Source organism: Acinonyx jubatus, chromosome C1, assembly GCF_027475565.1.
Source record: "Acinonyx jubatus isolate Ajub_Pintada_27869175 chromosome C1, VMU_Ajub_asm_v1.0, whole genome shotgun sequence".
Classification (NCBI taxonomy): domain Eukaryota; kingdom Metazoa; phylum Chordata; class Mammalia; order Carnivora; family Felidae; genus Acinonyx; species Acinonyx jubatus.
The window spans coordinates 217,122,052-217,144,081 of NC_069381.1; the positions used below are offsets into that span (position 1 = coordinate 217,122,052).

General features: G+C 64.9%; 3 protein-coding genes across 4 annotated transcripts in view; 2 read left to right on the forward strand and 1 right to left on the reverse strand.

The window, feature by feature from the left end:
* ANKMY1 (ankyrin repeat and MYND domain containing 1) overlaps positions 1–550 on the reverse strand; it is a 43,767-nt gene extending 43,217 nt beyond the window's left edge. The window contains 1 exon segment of the mRNA XM_053216037.1: positions 345–550. The gene's annotated coding sequence lies outside the window, so the exon portion shown is untranslated.
* A 2,535-nt stretch (positions 551–3,085) lies between these two features.
* On the forward strand, positions 3,086–5,063 carry DUSP28 (dual specificity phosphatase 28). Its single transcript, XM_027046035.2, has 2 exons — positions 3,086–3,586; positions 3,858–5,063. Exons 1-2 carry the CDS (start codon positions 3,185–3,187, stop codon positions 4,011–4,013), a joined length of 558 nt encoding a protein of 185 aa, XP_026901836.1. The 5' UTR covers positions 3,086–3,184; the 3' UTR covers positions 4,014–5,063.
* Positions 5,064–8,435: 3,372 nt separating this feature from the next.
* RNPEPL1 (arginyl aminopeptidase like 1) lies at positions 8,436–18,386 on the forward strand. 2 transcript variants are annotated; one of them, XM_053216038.1, is made up of 11 exons: positions 8,436–9,069; positions 12,456–12,596; positions 12,926–13,077; positions 13,572–13,688; positions 13,868–14,103; positions 14,381–14,494; positions 15,054–15,166; positions 15,444–15,552; positions 16,545–16,775; positions 16,850–16,992; positions 17,453–18,386. In XM_053216038.1, the coding sequence occupies exons 1-11, from the start codon at positions 8,530–8,532 to the stop codon at positions 17,738–17,740; spliced, it is 2,184 nt and encodes a 727-aa protein (XP_053072013.1). In that variant the 5' UTR covers positions 8,436–8,529; the 3' UTR covers positions 17,741–18,386. The 2 variants fall into 2 exon arrangements, with proteins under 2 accessions (XP_053072013.1, XP_026901817.2); XM_027046016.2 differs by lacking the exon at positions 8,436–9,069 and adding an exon at positions 11,039–11,374.
* Positions 18,387–22,030: the final 3,644 nt, after the last annotated feature.

A 22,030-nucleotide genomic window follows, 5' to 3' on the forward strand; every position in this document is an offset into this window, starting at 1 on the left:
GTCGATGCCCCCATCCTGTTGGAAACTCCGCCAGCGTCCCTCCTGTGGGGGCAGGAACCACACATTAAGAGCCATCTGGGCCACCCTCCCACGACCTCCTTAGGGCCCTACGTTGGAGTCAATATTCCTCCCCGAACAGCAGGCGTCCCCTCCCCCCGGGTCTCTGATGCCAGCCCGCGAGGGCGGCCGGACCAAGGGCAGGGAGACGGCCCTCACCCGACCTCACACAAGCACGTCGGCTCCCAAGTTTCCTGCCTGTCCCAGACGCGGGAGGACAGAGGGCCGGGCCCAGGGGGCGTCGGGACCACGCGCAGAGCCCCGGGACACGCCCCTTCCCGTCTCACCGCGCTCCCGCCGGGATCCCGACTGCGCCCCTGCCGCGGGCCGCACCGAGGGTCGGAGAGCTCACACCTACTGCACCCGGTCCGCCCAGGGCGGCGGCCAGCGCAGCGCAGCCCCACTCGCAAGTCTCGTCCCGCTCGGCGCAGCGCCCGGAGCCCCAGAGCGTCGGGTTTCCCTGGAGACCTGCCCACCGCCCCAGCGCCTGACGCTCCCTGCCTCCACCAATCCCCGCGCCCGGCCCCTCCCCAGACCACACCCCGCCCCCGGGCGTCCCTGGCGGAACAGGGGGCGCCCCTCTGTGACCTCACAGGGCCCCCGCCTGCCCGCGGCCGCCGAGCCCCCCACGCCCCGGCGCTAGCGGGCCTTGCGCCTGAGCCCCGCGAGACGCGGGAACCCGGCCGCCTGTGTCCGCTACGGGCACCGACCTCCACGTCCAGCAGAGGCCGGTGAGCCGGCTCTGGGCCAAGGTCTCAGGGAGAGCGTGGGGAGAGCACTAAGCCCCCTACGCTCCCCCCCGCCCCCCGCACCCCGGGAAGAGAGCATGGTGGGGTGTGCCCGGGAGACACCTGCGGAAACCGAGGGACAATGGGGTTAATCGTCCACCGCCGCGCCAGGACGCAGTACAGCCAAGATCTCCTCAAGCTCTGCCGGACTCCAAAGCCGGTTTTTGGCGGTTCCGTGCAAGTTTGTGGAAGGCACGGAGCGGGAGCTCCTGGCCTGGTTCGGGACGAGTCGACAAAGGGGACTGAAGTCACGGAGAGAAAAAGGATTAGCTGTGGGGACTGAGGAGTCTCTAGGGAAGACTATGGAGAGAGGAGACCTGAATAGGGTTTCAGGGGATGCGCAGGAGTTCTCCAAAGAGCAAAGCAAGCGCAGTCCAGGGAACTGGGCTAAATGTGCAGAGAGGCACAGTGGTGGGAAACAGCACAAGGACTTTCTGCAAAGGAAGCAACTGGGGCCTCTAGGAGAGAGGGCGGGGCTCTCTGCAGGCGCAGGGCCTGGGGTTCTCAACCCAGACTGCCCCTTAGAAAGAGGGGAAAGAGACATACAAAGAAGCCTAGCCGCCTCCCACACCCGCCCCCAGTGGCTAGATTCAGGCTAAGGCTCTGGGGTGCTTCCTCCACCCCTCTATCTCCCAATTCCCCTTCTCCCTTCATATCCACCTTGGTTCCTGGATCCCCCCTCTCTTTACTTCTTATCCTTCACCTTCAGGTCCCCTCTCTCTGCCCTGCTCCCTCCAGCTGCAGCCTGGGCATTAGAGCACAAACCAAACTGTCTTTAAAATTCCTGTTATGAAAAGAGAAAGAAGTGATCAACTTCAAAATATCCTACAAACTTATCAAACCGTACCATCTGTTGTAAGTTGAATGACATCCCCCCAAAAGATTAAGTTTAAATCCCAACTCCGGGTACCAGTGAATGACCTTATATGGAAATAGGGTCTTTGCAAATAATCAAGAGGTCACACTGGATTAGGGTATTCGCTAAACCAGATGACTAGTGTCCTTATAAGGAGACAGAGGCTTGGAAACCGCAAACCCAGGGAAAAATAAACTTGTTTTAAGCCATCTAGTTTGTGATACTCTGTTATAGATGAACCAAAATTGTGCCATGATTAATAAAACAAAGCACAATATCAATGTATGCAGGGCTGCAGGACAGCTCTTCACTGCGGGACAGCTTTTCACCGAAACGGATCCCTGAAACACATCCCTGAAACACATCCCTGAATGACACGGGACATCAGAAAAACCTACTGGGGGCGCCTGGGTGGCTCAGTCAGTTAAGTGTCTGACTTTGGCTCAGGTCATGATCTCGAGGCTGGTGGGATAGAGCCCCACGTCAGGCTCTGTGCTGACAGCTCAGCACCTGGAGCTGCTTCGGATTCTGCGTCTCCCTCTCTCTCTGCCCCTACCTTGCTCGCACCCTGTCTCTCAAAAATAAACGTTTGAAACAATTGTTTAAAAAGGGGGAAAAAACCTACGGAAGAAGTCTTCTTACATAGTAAATGTTGGGCAATAAATGATCTCAGTTTTTAAAAGTTACAGCGATGAACCAGAAGTTACTAAAAATAAAAAATAAATATGGGTGTATGAAGAAATGATGAAAAGGGCAGACAGCTTTATTTCATACGAACCATGTTTTACAATTAAAGTGAAACTAAGATACAGAAATTACAAAGAGCAATTAGGAAGCAGGTAAAAAAGGAAGATAGAGCTTTCTAAAAGGTACATCAGGCGGCAATGCAATCATGCGTAGTTACTAAGCGTACTCGAAGCCAAGCAGCCTACCAACAAAACGACCGGGAAGCTACCGGACCGGACCCCTGTCCTGCGCACTACAGCACAGCTTGAGGAGAAGCCCACCTCCCGGAGCCCTGCTGCGGCCCTCCGGCCCTGCGGCCCCGGCCCGACCGGACCCGTTCTGGGCAGGTGCCCGCGTGTGTGAACCATACCCCCACCCCTCGAAGGGACAGGTGCCGCAGCGGTCGCAGCGTCGTGCAGGGTCGCAGGCCAGCTGACCGAAAACACCACCCTCGCGCAAAGGATCGCAGCTCCTGAAACCTCCGCGTCCCCCAGGGACCGCCCATTCATCCCAGAGTCCCGGCCCCGCCCACCCCACTGCGGCCAATCCCACTCGTCCTCCCAACCACGAGGCCAGCCAATGGCCGCCATCCCCACCCGCAGCCAATCGGGGAAGGAGCCCCGCTCCGGCCGGCCAATAGGGAGGCAGCCAAGGCCCTGCGGGCGGGTCCCCGGGAGCCCTTTAGGACCCGGGGGTGCCCGGCGGTCCGCCCGGCCGCCCAAACTAGATCCGCGGGCCGGGTGCCCGAGCGCCGGTTATGGACCCGGGAGGACCCGTCCGCTGCGGGGCCCCCGGGGCCGCCTCGCCCGCGCCGCCACCGTTCGCGCGCATCGCCCCGTCACTTTTCCTGGGGAGTGCGCGCACCGCGGCCGCGCCAGAGCTGCTGGAGCGCGCGGGCGTCAGCCTGTGCGTCAACGTCTCGCGTCAGCAGCCCGGCCCGAGCGCGCCCGGGGTGGCCGAGCTGCGCGTGCCCGTGTTCGACGACCCGGCCGAGGACCTGCTGACGCACCTGGAGCCCACCTGCGCTGCCATGGAGGCCGCGGTGCGCGCCGGCGGCGCCTGCCTAGTCTACTGCAAGAACGGCCGCAGCCGCTCGGCCGCTGTGTGCACCGCCTACCTCATGCGGCACCGCGGCCTCAGCCTGGCACAGGCCTTCCAGGTGGGGCGGGGCTCCCAGGAGGGGCCCCGGGTGGGACGGACCTGCCGGGTGGGGCGGGCCTTCCAGGTGGGGCGGGCCAGCCGGTGGGGCGGGCCTTCCAGGTGGGGCCTCGGGGAGGACGGACTTGCCGGGTGGGGCGGGCCTTCCAGGTGGGGCGGGGCTCCCAGGAGGGGCCCCGGGTGGGACGGCCTTCCAGGTGCGGCGGGCCTCTGGGCGTTAGAGGTGCGGAGCACCTTTGGCGCCGGGATCAACCTAACCTTCTTGTTCTCAGGCGGTGAAGAGCGCCCGCCCGGTGGCCGAGCCCAACCCGGGTTTCTGGGCTCAGCTTCAGAAGTACGAGGAGGTCCTGCAGTCCCTGTCCTGCCCGCCCGGGGAGCCCTCGGGACCGTGCTCCCGAACGAGAGAAGAGCTCCAGAATGAGCCCTAGTCCTACAACCCTTGGAGATGACCCGGCGCCCAAAGCAGGGCGCATGGAGTTGAAGATAGTTCAAGCGCTGCCTGGAGGATGATCTTCCTCCTCCCTTCCCTTCTTCCTCGTTGTCGTACAGAGTTTACATTTCACCTTAAATGCAGCTCTTGTGCCCTTTGACGGTACTGCAGGAGCGTATCCACTTAGGAAGGGACTGAGAGCATCCCTTCCTTAGGTTTATCAACAGGGCTTGGTCAGGAAAGTCAATACCACTTGAGAAATTTTAGACAGGAAGGTATTTAATACAGAGAGCAAGGCCAGGGAGCCAAGGTCAGAAGATGGGATGTACAGGAGTCCTGGAGACCCAACCCCCCACCCCCGTCCTGACTGCCTGCCACCTGTTAAGGCCACAGGGGCTTTTCCCAAACCTCATGCTGGTCCCATCTTGGAATCCGGCATGGGACCCAGACTTGTAGTTTCTACCATACACAGGCCAGGATGTGAGGCTGCGTGACAGCCTAGCACGGGCACCCTTGGGGCTCTGGGCACCTGTGCCCACCTCCTATCTTACAGCCTAACATCCTGCGGCCACCATCATCTCAAAGACGCACTGGCCACCTGTGCATCTGAGTGTGTTGATTCCTCTTTTGGTTCAGACACCCCTCACCTGGTTCCTATGGCCTAAAGACTGTAGAAAATGAATCACCATAGGGCACCTGCGTGACTTAGTTAAGCGTCTGACTTGTGGTTTCAGCTGAGGTCAAGATCTCACAGCCTGTGAGTTTGAACCCCGTGTCAGGCTCTCTGCTGACAGTGTGGAGTCTGCTTGGGATTCTCTCTCTCCCTCTCTTTCTGCCCCTCCCCTGCTCACTCGCTCTTTCTCCTCGCTCAGGATAAATAAACTTAAAAAAAATTAATCACCATCGACACTCCTTAAATAGGAAAGGGAAAGAAGGAAAAGGGGAAACTGGGTTATAATGTGAGTTACAAAGAATACAGTCCCTGGTAAATATATGCTACTGTATACATAATAAGGTAATTAATAAAATATCACAATCAGTTTTTAACATTTCCTCTTGCCACTAGTCATTTCATGTTCCCTTTCTCCTCAGCCAGCACCTCGCTGGTCCTAGTCTTTCCCGGTGAGATGACTCACGCCTTCACTCTGAAGGGCCCTGAGTGGCCCTGCTTGTGTTACTGCTGTGGCCGCCATCACCTACCACACGAGCGGGATTACCGGACGCATCAGGAGAATGTCCTGAGCTCAGTGTCCTCCTCCCGGCAAGACAGGATCAGTCCCTCCACCCAGCAGAGCAACCCCTGATTTGCCCGCTGTGTCAGTGGCCCGGGGAGCCTAGAACAGCCAGCCGGTGTCCCAGCGCGCCATCCAGGGGAACGTGCGTGTCCCTGGTGGAAACATGCTACCTGGGAACGTAACCCCTGACTCAGCAGAGCCCAAAGCTGTCCGATGAGAAGCTCACGCCGGGAGGCATGGAGATGGTTGTGAAAGGGGCTCCCTCCCCACCCCGCTTACACCTGCACCTGAGCTCTGACCCCCTGCGTTGGCCCCGGCTCAGCGCATACACCACACCTGGTAGCTGGCGCCCAGCCCCTCTCCACGTGGCTCTGCAGCTCCCTGCAGCCAAGCCGCTTTCTACCACCTTTATAAAGGGCTTGCCTGCTGCCGTGACTCCCTCCAAGCGCCTCGCACCTCGTGTCGCCTTTCCGTCAACCCCTTGCCGTGAGGAAGCTGTTGCCACGTCTCCGCTTGGCAGGTGAGCTGAGCAGTTCGCCAGGACCTGCGCCCAGCTTCTTAGCCACCATGTCCATGGCACTTGGGATGGGACCCCTCCCACGTCCATGTACCTCTCATGGGACACCCCCCGGCGGGCTGCCCTGGCTCCAGGTACCAAAGGTGCAAGAGCTGGGCCAGATTGAAAGACCTCTGTGGGTCCCGTCAGTGTTTTATCCCACCAGCTCTGTTTGAGAACCATCTCACTGCGGCTCTTGGCAGAGGTCAGCTCTCCCGAGGACCTCCGCCTGTCTGCACATCCGCCTGGCAGGAGAGGCCAGGGACCTGCTCCCCTCCCTAGCATGCCACACTTGAACGGTGGTGCCCATCCGTGAGCATTAGGCTTGGAAGGCTGGGGCACAGGCAGGGCGTCAACTGCTTCAGCCCACCCAGGCCAGCCAGGACTTGATCACCAGAAAACTAAAGTATGAAAGTTCCTGTGGGAGAAGCCCCAGCCTCTGATGGCCCCAACTTCTACCTTCCTCTCCCTGGAGGCAGGGCAAGGAGAGAGAGCAGAGAGCTGCCTCCTGCTGCAGGGGAAGGGAGGGAGGACAGCCAGATGGGCTACAGGGAAGGGCCGTGGGGCCGTGCTGAAGGCTCTGTCCCCTGAAGGGCAGAGACAGGGTGGACAGCGACAGCATCCCCATCTGTGGGCCTCACAGTCAGGAGGGAATACTACTGCATAACACATGTGTCTGCTCTAAAACTGGCTTGTGTTGGTTCCTGACATAAATAGGGGGTAGCAGGTGCCCCCACTCTGGGAGGAGAGGTGGTAACCTCTCCTCCCTCCACCCTGTGTGCAGAACTCACCTTGGGGAGATGCCCAGGGCCCTCCAGCAGGGAAGGGATGAGATGTAACCGCTGCTCCCCCAAGTCCAGGGGACCAGGAGGGCAAGAAGCCCCTGATGGCTTCTGAGGGCACAGATGGTTGGTCGACCCGCCTGAGGGGGGGCTGGGGCAGGCTAGTGTGGGCATCCATGTGCAGTCCTGATGATGTCCTTCCAGCCCTGACCAACTGGCCTGGGGGAAGGGGCTCTGAGAAGCTCATAAAACTGGGAGTGCCATCTAAAACCCTCCGCCCTTGGCACTTTGGGGCCACTGCCACCTGGGCGGGAACTGGGCCACCTGAACTTGGTGAGGACCAATCAGACCCCCGCTCTCCTCTCTCGAGTCTCAGACATAGGACTGACCCTCCTTCAGGTGGCTGTGTGAGCCCCGGGGCTCCTGGTGAGTTTGAGCCAGGTGCCCCAACAGGGAGGTTGTGTTACCCCTGCTAAGAGGACACATGGGGACCCGAGGACGCATGGGAAAATTAAAGCAACGTCTCAGTGCACATGCTCCACATCAGCGAACATGGGCCTCCTTCCCAGCCGACCATCCTTCCCCATCCCTCCCCCACCCCCAGGGAGGACGGTGGGCACCATCACGTGGGTTACAGATGGGGACAGAGTCCAGAAGGGTTAAATATTACTCGGGGATGATGCCTTGGTCCGGAGCAACTTCCGTCCCACACCACAACTGAGCAAAGAGGTGTGTGAAGTTCCTGGGTGCCCTCCCGGGCCAAAAAGCCCCTTCTCCCCAAAGATCTGAATTCTTACATTCAGAGGGTGGCCCCTCACATTTTTCCAAGGCTTCAAGATCCACCTGATGTTTGCTCACTGGGCATCCGCACCTCCTCACTGGTCTGCAGCCCTCTCCTCTGGATCCAGGCCGCAGACCCTGCAAAGTGGCATGGGGGCAGACCAGATCCCTGTTACCGCCCCAACACCACCTCCTGAACAACAATCTCGTCTCCGGGGCCCTGCCGGCCCTCTAGGCAGCACTGTCCAACAGAATGAACATCTACTCCATCCAGTACGGTTGCCATTAGCCACACACTACCCTACACACACTGGTCGGAGACCTTGAGCTATGGCTAGTGCCACGGAGGAATAAACTTAACATTTTGGCTAAATCTAAACAGCCACATGCGGCTACTGCTACCTTATATGACACCACAGTCCTAAGGCCCCCAGGCTCCGCAACACAGGCTACTGGCCTCACGATGGAGGGGGCGCGGGGGAGGGGTGTATACACCTCCAGGCTTCGCACAAGCAGAGACCGCACTAAGCAGCCACTACCCCTAGGAACCCGGCTCACAGCAGCCCTGAGAAGCCGGGAGAGAAGCGCACAGGGCTTGGGATGCCGCTTGGTCACCCGGTGCACCCAGGCCCCTGTGCGCCCCGGTCCCCCAGTGCACAACACCCCCCTCCCCGGCTTGCTGGCCCGCCCCGCACCTAGTACCCATCCCCGCGCACAGTGTCCCCAGGCCCCCCGCATACAGCTCTCCCGGCTCCCCAGCCCCGCCTCGCGCACGGCGTCCCAACCCCTCACGCGTTGCCCCCCGGACCTGCACCCGGCGTCCCCGGCTCCCCGGCCCGGCCCCCGGAGGAGCGCCCCGGACCTCCGGTCCCCCTCGGCGCCCAGCTCCCTCGGCCGCCCCGCCCCGGTCCCGTGCGCACGGCGTCCCCGGCTCCCCGGGCCCGGCCCCGCGCACAGCGCCCCCGGCGGCGGCCGAGCGGAGCCCGAGCGGGGCGGTGCACGGCACGGGGCCGGGCCGGGCGGCTCCCGGCGCGACTTCCTGTTGTGCCCGCGCCCCGCCGCCACCGCCGCCGCCGCCGCCGCCGCCGCCCGGCGCCCCTCGCCCGCTCCCGGCGGCCCGCCGCGGCCGCCGCCCATGGATTTCACCTAGCGCGGGCGGCTATGGCGGCGCAGTGCTGCTGCTGCAAGGCGCCCGGCGCCGAGGCCGCGCCCGCCCGCCCGCCGCCGGAGCCGCCGCCCGCCCTGGACGTGGCCTCGGCCTCCAGCGCGCAGCTCTTCCGCCTCCGCCACCTGCAGCTGGGCCTGGAGCTGCGGCCCGAGGCGCGCGAGCTGGCCGGCTGCCTGGTGCTCGAGCTGTGCGCGCTGCGGCCCGCGCCCCGCGCGCTCGTGCTCGACGCGCACCCGGCCCTGCGCCTGCACTCGGCCGCCTTCCGCCGCGCCCCCGCCGCCGCCGCCGCCGCCGCCGCCGAGCCGCCCTGCGCCTTCGCCTTCGCCGCAGCCGGGCCCGGGCCCGCGCCGCCGCCCCCGCTGCCCGCCTTCCCCGAGGCGCCCGGCGCCGAGCCCGACTGCTGCCCGCTGGCCTTCAGGGTGGACCCGTTCACCGACTACGGCTCCTCGCTCACCGTCACGCTGCCGCCCGAGCTGCAGGCGCACCAGCCCTTCCAGGTCATCCTGCGCTACACCTCGACCGACGCCCCCGCCGTGAGTCCGCCGGGGCTGTGGGCTGGTCTCAGGGCCGTGTCTGGGCGGCCTCTCCCCGCGCTGCCAGGTTAGAGGGCGTTAACCCGGGCTCTGAGCCTGAGGCACCTGCAGAGAGGGCACCTGCAGGGGTCCGTGGCCTCTGGCCTAGCACTGCTCCCCCTGGCCGTGGGGCCCCGTTCAGGTGCCCTCAGTGATTGCGAGTCTTAGGAGACTTGGGCTGAGCGAGAGTCCTGGTGCCGGCCCGGCGGGGGCAGGGGACTGCATGCCACCAAGGGAGGCCTCTCCCTTCAGTTGTGCAGAGATGGTCCCTGCTTGGGGACGAGGGCCGCCTCTGGTGGGTACAAGCCAAGCCATACATCTGCCGGAGCTTGGCACCGGGGCAGGCCAGTGGGTGGTGTCGGACGTGGAAGGGCCTCCGTGGGACCTGTGTCTTCAGAGGACTCGGGGGCACCTGATGTGTTCTCTGGAGGTGGCATGAGGGACAGGCCTGCCAGAGCGGAGACAGAGAGGGCCGGGTTGGCTCTGGTGCCCTGGGCCCCCCTGCGTGAGGATTGGTGGATGCTGCAGCCGGGTGGCCCCACAGGCACTTACTTACGGAGGCTCTGCCGGGCTCTGGGCCCGGGACGCCCACCGGCCCGAAGGCTCTGCCGAGAAGCCTGGGTGGCGCAGGTGGGGCGCTGTGTCTGCGGCACCCCTGCTCCGTGGTGAGGCTTCCAGGAAGGAGCAGGTCTTTCGTTCCCGCGGCACGCGGTTGGTTCCCTGGGTCCCCATGTGGACAACACACGCGTGACACCCCGCTCCCCCATGTACACCACACGCACGCGGCTCTGGGAGGCCCTGAGAGGTTCCGTCTGTCACTGCCCGCAGCTTGCAAAGGGACAGGTGGCGTAGCGGCATCAGGCCAGGAGCCACCAAGGTGACGTCAGGATGGGAAGAGCCCGGACCAGACGCACACCTGCGGGCTTCCTGCCCGATTCCTGGGGGCCCTGAGCAGGCCCCGCCCCCACCTCCTCCCCTGAGCCCCCACCAGTGTGCTGGCCCCCCCCCCCCCCCCCCCCCGCTGCCTGCTCAGCTAGGCTGGGGCTCTGACAGGTGGCAGACACACTCCCAGCATGCAGTGAGAACGAAGGTGTGCTTCTCCCTGAACTTGTTCTGTGAGCTTGGAACCCTCGTGTCTGGTCCACTCAAGGCCATGAGTAGCAGAATGGTGGGGCCCGGACCCTCAGCAGGCTGCCAGCAAGAGTGGCCGTTGTCCCTGGGCTTTCTACGGGTGCTTGGAGCAGGGAGGGGCGCCATGGTCCCCACACAGACTGCGCAGCTGTGGGTGGGGTGGCAGGGGCCTGGCACGTGAGCTGGATCGCTTGCAGAGCACACAGGGTTTGGCGTCTGACCTCAGGCACCCACTGTCCCGCGTGAAGGCCACAGGGCTCAGGGACCGTGCACAGAGTCCCCTTCTCTTCCTGGCTTGTTCTAGGACTCAGGCCTAAATCCCTAAACCCATCCCTGTGCCAGGTGAGGCTGTCGCTTCCTGGGAGGCCCTGCCCGTGGGTCCCCCCACCTCCAGAGTCAGTTTAGGGTGCTGCAGACTCTGGGATGTCTCTTGCGTCCCATTCCTGAATCCCACCCACCCTGTCAAGGACAGCTTTCTTCCTGCACTGTGATGTCTAGAGGCTGACACCCATCTGCAACTGTGCCTCTGCCCCTTGGACCTGGTGGCTCACCTCTGGGGCAGGGTCCCGCCCGTCTGGGGGTCTGCCCCAGCCCCCCACTCCCAGGGAGGACTGTGGACCCCATTGGTCTCTGCTAGGCTAAGGGGAGACCAGTGCGGGGTGCGCCCTCTCTGGCTGGGCCCACGAGTGGACATGAGGAGTGGGAAATGGGGGTGGGGGTGGGGGGCTGAGCTGAGCTGGGCGGAGCCTGAGGAGGACCACAGGAGAGGGAGGAGTCAGTGGAAGGGGAGGCTGTGGTGGTGGAGTAGGTGTGAGAGGGGAAAGTAAGGTTGAAGGGGGTCTGGGGGACCTTGGGAGCCCGTCCCCAGCGTGGGCCAAGGACCACCGGTCACACCATCCACTGCAGAGTCTGCTTAATGCAGATTCCTGGGTCCTGGCCCCAGAAAGCTCTGGGGTGGGGCCTGGGAGTCTGCAGTGTTGAACAGGCTCCACAAACAGGCCTTGTGCACGTCGAGGGTCAGCAGAAAAAGAAGATGCCACCACGGGCTGCCCATAGTGAGGGGACAGAGACAGAGCGGCCAGAGGGAAGTTTTAAAGACACCTGTGAACACTGGCCAGCGTCTGGCCGGGGCCGGGTAGGCAGCCCTGCCGGGTCTAGGGATCCACTTGGGTCTGGGGTCTGTGATCTGCGGGGAAGGGAGGCCCCCCTGGATCTGGTGTCCACCGCTTCTGTGATTTAAGCATGAAACACCGTCAATGGCCGGCCAGCAGCCACGGTGGCCCGCAGCTGTGGACTCCACCAAGCCATCACTTGCAGAGGCTGTGGGGGGTTGGGGTCCTTTCATAACCGCCCTGGGAGGACCCTTGTGCGCTTGGGCGCTGGAGCGGACGAGGAACAACCCAGTTTGCTTCAGTGATCGTGTGCGGACAGAGGGGAGCGTGTGAAGAACAGATTCAGGGGCCGCGCACGTGCACCAGCGGCCCTCCTCGGGGCCACTCCTGTCCCGCCCGACCTCTCCTGGCCCGGAGCCCATCCCCCCATGGGGTCCCTCCCGGCGAGGATAACCGCATTCCCAGGGGCGGCCCCGGGCTCAGGAGTTCCCTCCCAGTGTGTGGCTCATCGGGAAGCTCTGGTTTCCCCCCATCTGCACCTTCTTGGCTCCCTTTGCCCACTGCCGGCCTGTGAGAATCTGGGCGTGCTTCAGACTGGGCGTCAGTTTCCCTCTGGAAGCTGGGAGGAGGAGCAGGGGCCAGGAGGCTCAATTCCCTGGGCTGGCTCCTGGATGCACGGCCTCCTGCTGGCTCTGGTGACGTAGTAGAGGCCGTGCTCTGGGTCAGCTGCCCTGCCTGCCGGAGGCGCAGGCAAGCGACAGTGACCAGGAGTGGCTGTTGGCTCTGGAGGAGCCCAATGGGACCATCTCCCCCCACCCCCCAGGCCCTCACTGTCTTCCTCTCTGGCCGCCGTCCCCAGAGGCCCAGGGCCGAGAAGCCTGAGTGGGACCACCGGTCAAGGGCCACTTCCCCGAGGCCCTGCTCTCCCCAGGAAACCTGCCCAGCTTCCCGGAAATAAGGCGTGGTTGGCAGAGGTGTCCTGGCCACCTGTCCACGTGATGCTTTCCGCGGGACAGGGACCCTCGCGCCTCGCCGGGGAGAGGGGCCGCGGCCCACTGTGACGGGGAGGGTGGCGCTGATGCCCTGACCGCTGCCCGCCTGCAGATCTGGTGGCTGGACCCCGAGCTGACCTACGGCAACGCCAAGCCCTTCGTCTTCACCCAGGGCCACTCGGTGTGCAACCGCTCCTTCTTCCCCTGCTTCGACACGCCCGCCGTCAAGTGCACCTACTCGGCCGTCGTCAAGGTCAGCGTCCGCCAGCCTGGCCCACCTCCTCGCCACCCTCCGAGCGGGAGCCCCAGCGCAGGGCGGCGGTGGGGGGGCAGCCTGACCGGGGTGCCCAGCGTAGTGTGGAGGCTCTCTGGGAGGAGAGGTGCCCGTCAGGGGGGCGGGGCTCCCCACCCCGGACACGGGACTCCCTGACCCACCCTGTGGACCCGCCATTGAAGACATGGGTTACCCTGACAGGGGGTGTGGGATTTCCCATCACGGACGTGGGGCGCCCTGCGGGGGGATGCGGGGTTCCCCATCGAGGACATGGGGTGCCCTGATGGGTGGGGCCTCCCTGCACGCAGGCCCCGTCGGGGGTGCAGGTGCTGATGAGTGCCACGCAGAGCACGTACGTGGAGGAGGAGGGCGTCTACCGCTTTCACATGGAGCACCCCGTGCCCGCCTACCTCGTGGCCCTGGTGGCCGGGGACCTCCAGCCAGCAGACATCGGGCCTAGGTAGGGCCACCGCTTCCTGCAGCAGCTGCTGCTGCCTGGGGCCCAGGCTGGGGGGAAATCCCACCGTGGGCTGGACACGAGGCCCGCGTCCGTGGCTGCCCTGCCGAGGACCCCCACACCGTGGTTCCCGCTGCTTCGCACTGCCGGGCTCCTCCTACCCCACCCTCCCCCCGGCCCGGGCCAGAAGCCGGGGCTCTCCCCCTCCCTAGCGTCCTCCTGCTGGGGCCACACCAGAGCCCGACACACCCTCGAGCCTGGGTGGGTTATCTGGACCCAGCAACAAGGGGAACCGAGCCACCCCCTTGGCGTGTGGCTCGGCCGCTGCCGCGGGAAGGGCCTGCGTGGCGGCCCTCCCGTGAGGTGGGGTGGCGGGCAGCAGGCTGGCTGCTCTCGGAGGCGTGGGTGGTATCTGAGCCCAGAAGGAGAGGGAAGGCCTGCGGGCGAGTGGGGTGGGGGCCGCTCGGCCTCTGCCCACCCTCTCCGCCCTGTATTAGGAGCCGCGTGTGGGCCGAGCCGTGCCTCCTGCCCACGGCTACCAGCAAGCTGTCGGGCGCAGTGGAGCAGTGGCTGAGCGCAGCCGAGCGGCTGTATGGGCCGTACATGTGGGGCAGGTACGTCCCGGGGCGCCCGGGAGCCCGGTGGGCTACACGGCGGGCGGGTCAGAGGGCAAGTCCTGCCTTCCCGGAGGGTAAATGAGGGCCTACGGGGAGGGTGCCCCGTCTGATGTCCGGGGGAGGAAGGCCCCCCGGGGCCTCTCACGGTCGCTCGCCCGCCCCCCCGCCCGGGGCAGGTACGACATTGTCTTCCTGCCGCCCTCCTTCCCCATCGTGGCCATGGAGAACCCCTGCCTCACCTTCATCATCTCCTCCATCCTGGAGAGTGACGAGTTCCTGGTCATCGACGTCATCCACGAGGTGGCCCACAGCTGGTTCGGCAACGCCGTCACCAACGCCACGTGGGAGGAGATGTGGTTGAGTGAGGGCCTGGCCACCTACGCCCAGCGCCGCATCACCACTGAGACCTACGGTACTGCCGCCGGCTGGCTGCGGGAAGGGTGGGGGGACGGTAGGAGCCCCACACGGCCAGGCCGGGGCCGGGGCCAGGGCCGTCCGGGGTACCGTGCAAGGGGCTGAGAGCCCAGCCCGGCCCCTGGGGTGCGCGGTCCCCTGCCGCGTGCGTGTCCGGCGGGCTGGTCTTGGGTTAGCCCCACGAGGCTCAGGGCGGGGAGCGGCCTCGAACCTGCCCGGGTGCTCAGGCTGGCCCTGCCCCCTCCCACCTCCACTGCCCTCCTGTCCCCGTCCAGGGGCTGCCTTCACCTGTCTGGAGACGGCCTTCCGCCTGGATGCCCTGCACAGGCAGATGAAGCTCCTCGGAGAGGACAGCCCGGTCAGCAAGCTGCAGGTCAAGCTGGAGCCAGGTACCCACTCCTGCCATGTACCTGCTCCCGCCAGGTACTCCCTCCAGGTACCCACTCCCGCTAGGTACCCGCTCCCGCCAGGTACCCGCTCCCACCAGGTACTCCCTCCAGGTACCCACTCCCGCTGGGTACCCGCTCCCGCCAGGCACCCGCTCTCACCAGCTACTCCCGCCAGGCCCTGCCCTGGGCCCTGCAGACGTCGCCCCGAAGGGCCTCACCACCCCTTGCTTCCTCTGGCTGTGGCGTCTCTGGCTGGATCCCTGCAAAGGCCAGGCTGGGTGCCCCCAGCCCTAGGAAGGCCTCCCCTAGGCTCCCTCAGCCTGCCGCCGCCTCTCACGGGCTCTGAGCGCTGGCCACCGTGATGTGCGGGCCCTCGGTTTCCTCCAAGGCCCCGCGGGCAGGGCAGGCCCCATCGGCGTGCGCCCAGGGCTCTGGGGACGTGAGGGACAGGAGCTGTGAGCCCTTCCTGCTCCGCAGCGCCCGACCACCCCGGCCCCCTTTCCCGCCAGACGTGGGAGGGCCGGGACACCGCCCAGAGCCAGGGCTGTTCCCCTTGCAGGAGTGAATCCCAGCCACCTGATGAACCTGTTTACGTACGAGAAGGGCTACTGCTTCGTGTACTACCTGTCCCAGCTGTGTGGAGACCCCCAGCGCTTTGACGACTTTCTCCGAGTGAGCAGCCCTCTCCCCGGGACAGGCCCTGCCCTCCACCCGCCCTGAGCCCCTCCCCAGCTCCCGGGGCTGCTTTCTGTCCTGGAGGGCGGCGTGGAGTCCAGGGGGGCCTGACGGCAGCGGTGCAGGGCACCGCCTCCTCCCTCCGGCTCCTCCCGGTCTCGGCCACTCGGCAAGGTCCACGTGGCCACACGGGTGCCTCTGCGCCCACCCCTGCGTTGGTGGAGGCTGGTGCGCCCAGCCCGCAGCCTTCCTGAGCCCTGCCCCACCTGCACAGGCCTACGTGGAGAAGTACAAGTTCACCAGCGTGGTAGCCCAGGACCTGCTGGACTCCTTCCTGAGCTTCTTCCCAGAGCTGAAGGAGCAAAGTGTGGACTGCCGGGCAGGTGAGGCCACCGCCGGCCACATGTCCGCGTCCGGCTAGCCTTCAGCCCACCAGGGGCGCAGCGGGTGTGAGCGGGGGCGGGGGCGGGGAGGCTCTGCTGCAAAGGATGCCGCTCCTGCCTGGAGAAAGGCCCCCCCTTGGGTTCGTCTGCCCCCCGTCAGCCAACCCTGGCTGGATGGCACGGTCCTCAGGTTGGGACCCCGTGGGTGCAGAGAGGACAGTGTGTTTCCCAGCCTCGTGGGGCCCAGGCGGCTTCCCTGAGGAGGTAGCCCTTAGGTCAAGCAGGCTGAAAAGTAGGCACTGTGTGCAAAAGGCCTGGGGCATGATTGGCTGGGCAGAGGGAGGTTTGCCTCAGAGCTGCCTGAGGCCAGCTGGCCCACCTGTGCCACCTTACCCACAGAGGTGTCTCTGGGGCTCCAAGGGCTTGGGGCCAAAGGAGAGACTCGAGGTGTCGGACGCCTAGGGAGAGCCAAGATTTGCTAGAGAGCAATGAAGCGTGGCTGGGAGGCGTGGGCAGCGTGGCTTGGTTTCGGAAGGATTAATAAAAGCACCAAGGGCCTTTGGGGGTGGGGAACAGCAGCACGTGTGCCCCCCCCCCCAGCTGCCCCAGGCTTTAAAGCAGGTCGCTGCCCCACCCCCTGCTCCCCCACCCCTCCCTGAGGCCTCGGTGCACCCGCCCCACCCCCCCCACACACACACCCCGGGCACTGAGGTTGGGTTTAAAGTGCCTCGCTGCTTTGTACCCATGGGAAGCATGGGGGGGGGTAGGGGCCCTCAGCCACCAGCTTCAGTCTTCAGGCCTCCCTGCGCTGCTTCACAGAAGCCCTTCCTGCAGCTCCAGGTGGCAGGCGCCAGAGCGGACCCCGGCCTCCCCTAACTGCCCCTGCCCTGGGGCTCCCTGGGACGGTCACACCCGGGGACGCTCTGAGAGTCCGGGGTCGCCGGGGCAAGCTGGCTTCGGGTGGGGACCCCAGGACGGCATCTCTCCGGCAGGGCTGGAGTTCGAGCGCTGGCTCAACGCCACGGGCCCCCCACTGGCCGAGCCGGACCTGTCCCAGGGCTCCAGCCTGACCCGGCCCGTGGAGGCCCTCTTCCAGCTGTGGACCGCGGAGCCTCTGGACCAGGCGGCCGCCTCTGCCAGTGCCATCGACATCTCCAAGTGGAGGACCTTCCAGACAGCGCTCTTCCTGGACCGGCTCCTGGATGGGTCCCCGCTGCCCCAGGGTAGGTCCTGCGGCCGCCAGGGTGGCTGGGGCGGAGGGTGCCTGCCCGGCCCTGACCTGCGTGTGGCCTGGCAGAGGTGGTGATGCGCCTGTCCAAGTGCTACTCGTCCCTGCTGGACTCCATGAACGCCGAGATCCGTATCCGCTGGCTGCAGATCGTCGTCCGCAACGACTACTACCCCGACCTCCACCGGGTCCGGCGGTTCCTCGAGAGCCAGGTATGGCCTCCCGCACCAGGCCCCGCCCCCACGGCTTCACCCAGCAGGCCGGGCCTCCGGGAGGATGGATGGTGTCCGGGAGGAGGTGGGAGACATGCAGCGTCTGGGTTGGCGCTGGGGACACACACCAGAGGGGAGGGGAGGCCGTGTCCTCCAGAGGTCAAAGCCGGGAGTAGAGGCTGGAGGTCGAGGCATACCGGGTCCTGCGCCCGTGGGCAGTCCGGCCCCCGGACTGTGGCCCCAGGGGTATCCGAGGGTCCCGGGCTCCAGCCTCCCCGTCCCGCACACCTGTCCCCCTTCACTGCCCCTGGACCCAAGCTCCCTGGAGACGAGGCCTCTGCGGAAGGCCTGCAGCGGTGGGGGCTGAGAGGCCTCCGGCAGTGTGACCGCAGGCCGGGGTGGCTGGGCTGGCAGGCTGGGCCAGGGAAGGGCCGGCGCCACAGTGTGCCGACCTCCCCAGATGTCCCGCATGTACACCATCCCGCTGTACGAGGACCTCTGCACCGGCGCCCTCAAGTCCTTCGCCCTGGAGGTGTTCTACCAGACCCAGGGCCGGCTTCACCCCAACCTGCGCAGGACCATCCAGCAGATCCTGTCCCAGGGCCTGGGCCCTGGCGCCGAGCCCAGCGCGGAACAAGGCGGTGCCGGAGCAGACTCGGAGGTGGACCCAGAAGCACCGGCCCTGCTGCTCGGGGACGACGCCCCCGGCGCCGCCATTTCTCTCAGGGACGTCAACGTGTCTGCCTAGCCCTGACCTCCCAGACACCACGATTGTGCCTTCTGTAGCCCCGGGCCCGCCGTGACTGTGCCTCGCCTCTGGCCGCGAGCTCCCTCCTGCGGGCTCTGCCAGGGACCTCCTCACGGCCGGCGAGGCCCGTGGACCTGGTCCCCCAGCTCTCTTGCACTGCAGGCCCGGAGAGGCCAGCACACGCCATGCCTGTCTCAACACTGACCGCCGGGCACTGCCCCCGGGGTGACAGCCCCGCAGTCCCACGGCGACTGCCACACTGTGCCTTACGTCCGCCGGGAAGCCCGGGCCGCACTGTCCTCACGGCGGGCCTCCTGCCCACGGAGTCCCGCACCCCGCTGCTGGGGTCGGCAGCCTCAGCCGGCCCCTGGCAGAGGACAAGGACACGGACATGCCCTTGGTGTAAGGCCAGGGGACACTGAGGAGAGGGTGGACCTCCCTGGGAAGGGGTCCCCAGAAAGCCTTAGCCCCTCAGGGAACACGGGGTCCCGGGCCCCAGGACAGTCTGTCTCGCGGCTGTAACACCCCACAGGGAAGAGGGCAGGTGGTGCTGGCGCTGGTACTCTTTCCCACCGTGAGGGAGAGGCCTGGGGGCCCTGCAGCCGGGTCACCGTGATCGTCCCATTAAACCTCCACTCTGCAAACAGCCCCCCGGCCTGTTCGTCCCAGCTCGTCTTCCGCGTGCACCTGGCCACCCTGGCCTGTGCTCGGGCAGAGGGCTGCTGATGGCGCGGAGGGGGCTTCCTCTGCACTCAAGCCACTCCTGGCTCTGCCCTCAGAGGCCCCAGATCCTGCCCTGCAGCCTGGGGTTCTGAGGACCAGCAGCAGGCCAGCCCCGCCCTCCCCGCCCAGGCCCTCGAACACCAAAGCGGAGGAGGCCACTTGTCACCACCCTCCCTCTGGGCCTTTCTCAGGGGCGGCCCCCATCCCTCGCTGGGGTAAAGGCAGGGGTGCATGGTGGGGGCAAGTTTGATCTTGGATGGCCAAGGGCCAACGGCCACCGGCACCACCGTAGCAGACGCTACAGGTGCGAGTGGGGCTCAGGGAAGAAGGAGGTCGGGGACTCCACTTGGGTGTCCGCCACGGAGGGCGACCGGCTGAGCGGTGGAAGGGGGCGTGTGACGCACCCGCTGAGGCCAAGGGCTGAGCCGGGTTCTGCTTACGGTCGCCCGCGGGCTCAGTCTCCTGCAGAGCCTCACGCCAGGCCCAGAAAGGACACATCACCTGGGCCACAGGCCAGCCCCGGGCACAGAGCCGCACTCTGCACAGGGGGCTGGGACTTGAGAGGACTGCAGCGTCTCGCCCAGCCGCCAGGTCACCAGTATCCCGTGGACTTTTCTGCTCTCTAGACCCCTCTGCCCCGGGGGACGGCCCGGTCCCCACGCACCCAGCATCTCGGGTGGTCTCCATTAGCGTGGGTTTGTGCATCAGGGCTGAGTGGGGTTCCACTCAGCCCAGAAACCTGGGAACCAGAAGGCTGGTCACCCACCCTGCAGGGGACGGACAGGGCCACTGCAGCAACGTCCTCGCGGAAGGGAGAACACAGGAGGCGTCCGGCAGCCCCCGCCCCACAGCAATCCTGGTGCCCTGCAAGAGGCCTCGTCCTGGGCTCTCTGTGGCCCCTCAGGAGGATCCGTTCTCTTCCCAAACCAGGTGCCAACGAGAAGCCCTATTGGGGCTGAGCCGCTCTCTCGGCCTCTTCCCTGCAAGAGGGGAGGTTAATTTCAAGTCTCTAGTCGCACCCTTTCCAGTCCCGGGCTCTCGGTCTCATTGGCAGTCCGGCGCTCTCACGATGCCGGTCTTGCCGCGGACTTGCCCGCAGCTCCACGGCCACGGTGCCTTCCCGGATGCTGCTGGGTGCACTTTGCTCCCTGCCTGCCGCTCCACCTGCCCGCTCTCTCCTGACTTTGCAAAGCTCAGAAGCAACTCCCAGCTGTCACAGCTAGCAGGATGACGCCCATCTCCTTGATAATGTCCTTGTCCCAGTCCTGGCTCTGAGCGACCCTCTGGGGCGAGCCGGAGCACTCCCGGCCCTGGGAGGCCCTGCGCTCCTGGCATTTCAACATTCCTTTCCCTCCCAGCTCGCAGCCCGGGCAACACTTTCTTGGCCCATCTCCTCCTTGTAGTCTCTTGCCCAACGCTGCCTGTGACCAACACATGCTGCCGCTCTCCCACCAGGCTCTCGAGCACATCACACACCACCTGCCTTGTGAGTCACCCCAGCCGGGTGCTGACCGTGTTGTGCCAGCCACCACGGAACCCCACCTGCCAACGCTTCCACTTCCGGAGCGGCCCCGCCCGCCCCACGCCCATGGCACATGTGTCCTGTGTTCTGATAGAATGGCACCCTCTTCTAGGGGCTGGTTTCTAGGCCACAAGCTAAGTCACACTCCAGCAACAAACACCTCTGAGATACCAACGTTTTCAACAAGGCGTGTTTCTCATTCAGCTACAGGCTAGCAGTTGGGTGGCCTTCCCGTCACCATCACTCCTCAGGGACCCACCCATGCTGACGAGGGAGAGGACATCTGGAGCACTCCAGGCACCTTGCCAGAGATACGGGAGAGCTGGGGAGGGGCTCACACTGGCCACTGCCACCACGTGCACGGAACGGGGGGTGACAAGTGGCAGTAGTGACCACACAGGGCTGGGGGCAGAACGCTGGGCAACAGCTGCATTTTCGGGACAGACAAGGGAGCAGCCAGGCTCCCCAGGTAGGAGGGTGAGGACCCGGGATGCGCAGAACAGCCAGGGCCAGAGGTGGGCTCCCCTCAGAGAACCAGCATCAACTGTGGAAATGATCATCATGCACATGACCCCTAGGGCCACTTGGGAGCAATAGGTTGCGGGGGGGGGGGGAGGGTCCTATTAGGAGCTTGTATTATTATTATTATTTTTTTAATTTTTTTTAACGTTTACTTATTTTTGAGACAGAGAGAGACAGAGCATGAATCGGGGAGGGTCAGAGAGAGAGGGTGACACAGAATCTGAAACAGGCTCCAGGCTCTGAGTTGTCAGCACCGAGCCCGACGCGGGGCTTGAACTCACGGACTGCAAGATCATGACCTGAGCCGAAGTCGGACACTTAACCGACTGAACCACCCAGGCACCCCTTGTATTATTATTTTAGAAATGTTATCTAAAACATCACCTGAAAAGAATCCATTCCTCCGTCGCAGACAGCGCAGTGGGCAAGGTCGGCCTGGTCTGGGGTGCTGGCGGTGTCCCCGCTATAGCAATGCACCCCTGCGCTGTCGCCTTCTCCCTTTGGGATGTGCGAGGACCATGCAAGCTCAACACAGAGTGTTTCAAAGGAGTTGGACCCTTCGAGCCCTTAGAGGCGGAACCCACTCCTCTTGGGGAACTGACCGCGAGCCGGGCAAGGCAGAGCGGCCCCGTTCCAGCCTGGCCTGGGAGAGACTTGGGCTTCTAGGGGCCGACGCCCATGCCACCCTGGACGTGCCCAAGGAAGCAGCCCGTATTTGTGGCCCCCGCTGACCACCCCCACAGCCCGGGACCATGACCCTCACTGACCACCCCCCTTAACCCGGAACCAGCCATGCACTTTGCGTTTCCTCACCTAATCCCCACAACCACCCCGGGCCCTCTGTACCACAGGGTTTGTGGCCAAGAGCAGCCAGGAGAATCCTTGCCCAGGTGACTCCAGAGGGGTCCAGGCTCTGGGCCCCTGGACCTGCTGGGATGGTGGCCCGGGCCCCTGCCATCCCGCAGTGTTCTGAGGGCAGTTGGCTCTGGGACAAGCACGGTGGAGGCGGCCCCTGCAGGCTGGGGGATCTCGCCCCTACGCCCTCCCTCATTTGGAGACTCCCGGAGAGAAAGACTTGCCCACAGGATCAGGACCTTAGGCCCCTCTCTGGCTGCTGGGGGTGGGAAGCAGGGCCCACAGTTCTGTGGGCCAGAAACTGCCCTGCCATTCAGACCCGCCAGTGTAACTGAGAATGTGCCTGGCCCAAGTCCGCGTCAAGGCTGGTCCCTGAACAAAGACTGTTCTTTTGCTGGGAGTTCCGGGAGCTTCCTAAACCGGCAGGGCATGAAGCTAGTCCCTCCGATTCCACAGGGCCCGGGGCACCCTCCCTCTTTCTGACTCATGTGACTAGTCACCAAGCACCTTCAAAGAAACTAAATCTCCTTCTCCATCGCTGGTTCAAACCCTGGGCCTCCGGGCTCACTCTCCCACCCTAGCCTCGAGGACCTCCTCCTGAGCCCACTGCACAGGGCACGATCCCTTAAAGTGCCTCTGGACCACGCCAGGGCCCGGGCTCCCCAACT